This window comes from Propithecus coquereli, unplaced genomic scaffold (assembly GCF_000956105.1).
Source record: "Propithecus coquereli isolate 6110/MARCELLA unplaced genomic scaffold, Pcoq_1.0 Scaffold2, whole genome shotgun sequence".
NCBI lineage: Eukaryota > Metazoa > Chordata > Mammalia > Primates > Indriidae > Propithecus > Propithecus coquereli.
In genome coordinates, this window is record NW_012144966.1 from 12,165,510 (window position 1) to 12,166,973 (window position 1,464).

Here is a 1,464-nt window from a genome sequence, read left to right on the forward strand (position 1 = left end):
AATACTTATAGATATATGTGAATATATTTTGAAAGATGTTTTTGTTGCTCATTTTTAATAAGCAGACTTGTAGTGAGTACTTATCATTTAGCCCCCAAATATGCCTTGACTAATATTTTGATTATTAAGAAAGTAGTTTTGGGTGGTTAAAAAAAGGTTATATAAAATTTCTAAACCTGAGTTTAAAATATATTTTCCTGTTCAACAGTGTAAGACGAATGGAATGCAAACCTTTTCTCAAGGTCTTAATGAACAACAGCAACATCAGTCTCCAGTTAAAAAAGGTAAAATTTTATCATAGTTCCCAATTTCATCACAGAATGTCTTAGCAGTCACATAAAGGTAGTATTACTTTGTTGCTTAGCTGCAAACCTATGTACATAAGAACTTTTATTATATATTTTTAGATTGATTTCTGTCTGTGTTAGGCTGTCAGGTTTACTGCTCTAAAAGAGAGACCAGAATAAATAACAAGGTCTTAAACAACTGCAGTCCTCAACCCCTGGGCCACAGATTGCTATTGGTACATGGCCTGTTGGGAAGTGGGCCGCACAGCAGGAGGTGAGCGGCAGGTGAGCAAGAGTGAGTGTATTTACAGCCACTTACCATCGGTCATATCACTGCATAGCTCCACCGCCTGTCAGATCAGCAGTGGCATTAGATTCTCATAGGAGCGCGAACCCTACTGTAAATTGCACACGCAAGGGATCTAGGTTATGTGCTCCTTATGAGAATCTAATGCCTGATGATCTGAAGTGGAGCTGAGGCAGTGATGCTAGTGCTGGCGAGCAGCTGCAAATACAGATTATCAGTAGAGAGGTTTGACTGCACAATAAATGTAATGCACTTGAATCATCCCCAAACCATTCTCTCTCCTGGTCTGTGGAAAAATTGTCTTCCATGAGACTGGTCCCTGGTGCCAAAAAGGTTGGGGACCACTGTTAAACAAGATAGAAGTTTATTCCTAAATTTTCTATATTATGTAAAATTCTGAGCTGCTCTACTGGTTTTGCTCTATGAAGTTTCTCTTGCCTCAGTGTTCTCTATCTTATTGCTGTGTATCCTCAACACATGGCTTCCATCTCATGGTGCAAGATAACTGCCTCTGCTCCTGCCATCATGTCCCCTATCTCACTATTAGGAAGGAAGAAAGGGGAAAGAAAGTTCTCAGGTTTGAGAAAGTTCTCAAAGGGGAAAGAAAGACTCAGAAGTTGCATATATTATTTCCATTTACATCCCATTGCCAGCTGTACACAGTGACAGGGTAGACTGACAAATGTAATCTTTAGCTGTGTAGCAAGCTAATTCTATTACTGAAGCAAAAGGAAAGAATTGCTCTTGGCGGAGAACCAATAGTCTTTTCTGCACTAGCTACTTTTGAGATAAAATAAAAATGATTTAATTTAGTTTCCAAATTTTTGTCATTCAATCTATGTATATAGTTTAAAAGTTAAAACGTTTGAA

The 1,464-nt window shown here is 38.1% G+C and overlaps 1 protein-coding gene across 1 annotated transcript in view; it reads left to right on the top strand.

The window, feature by feature from the left end:
- The window catches only part of LOC105809701 (chromosome unknown open reading frame, human C8orf88), a 65,075-nt gene that overhangs the window by 27,973 nt on the left and 35,638 nt on the right, over window positions 1–1,464 (top strand). Inside the window, 1 exon segment of the mRNA XM_012643541.1 lies at window positions 196–284. Coding sequence (XP_012498995.1) covers window positions 196–284 — 89 coding nt within the window.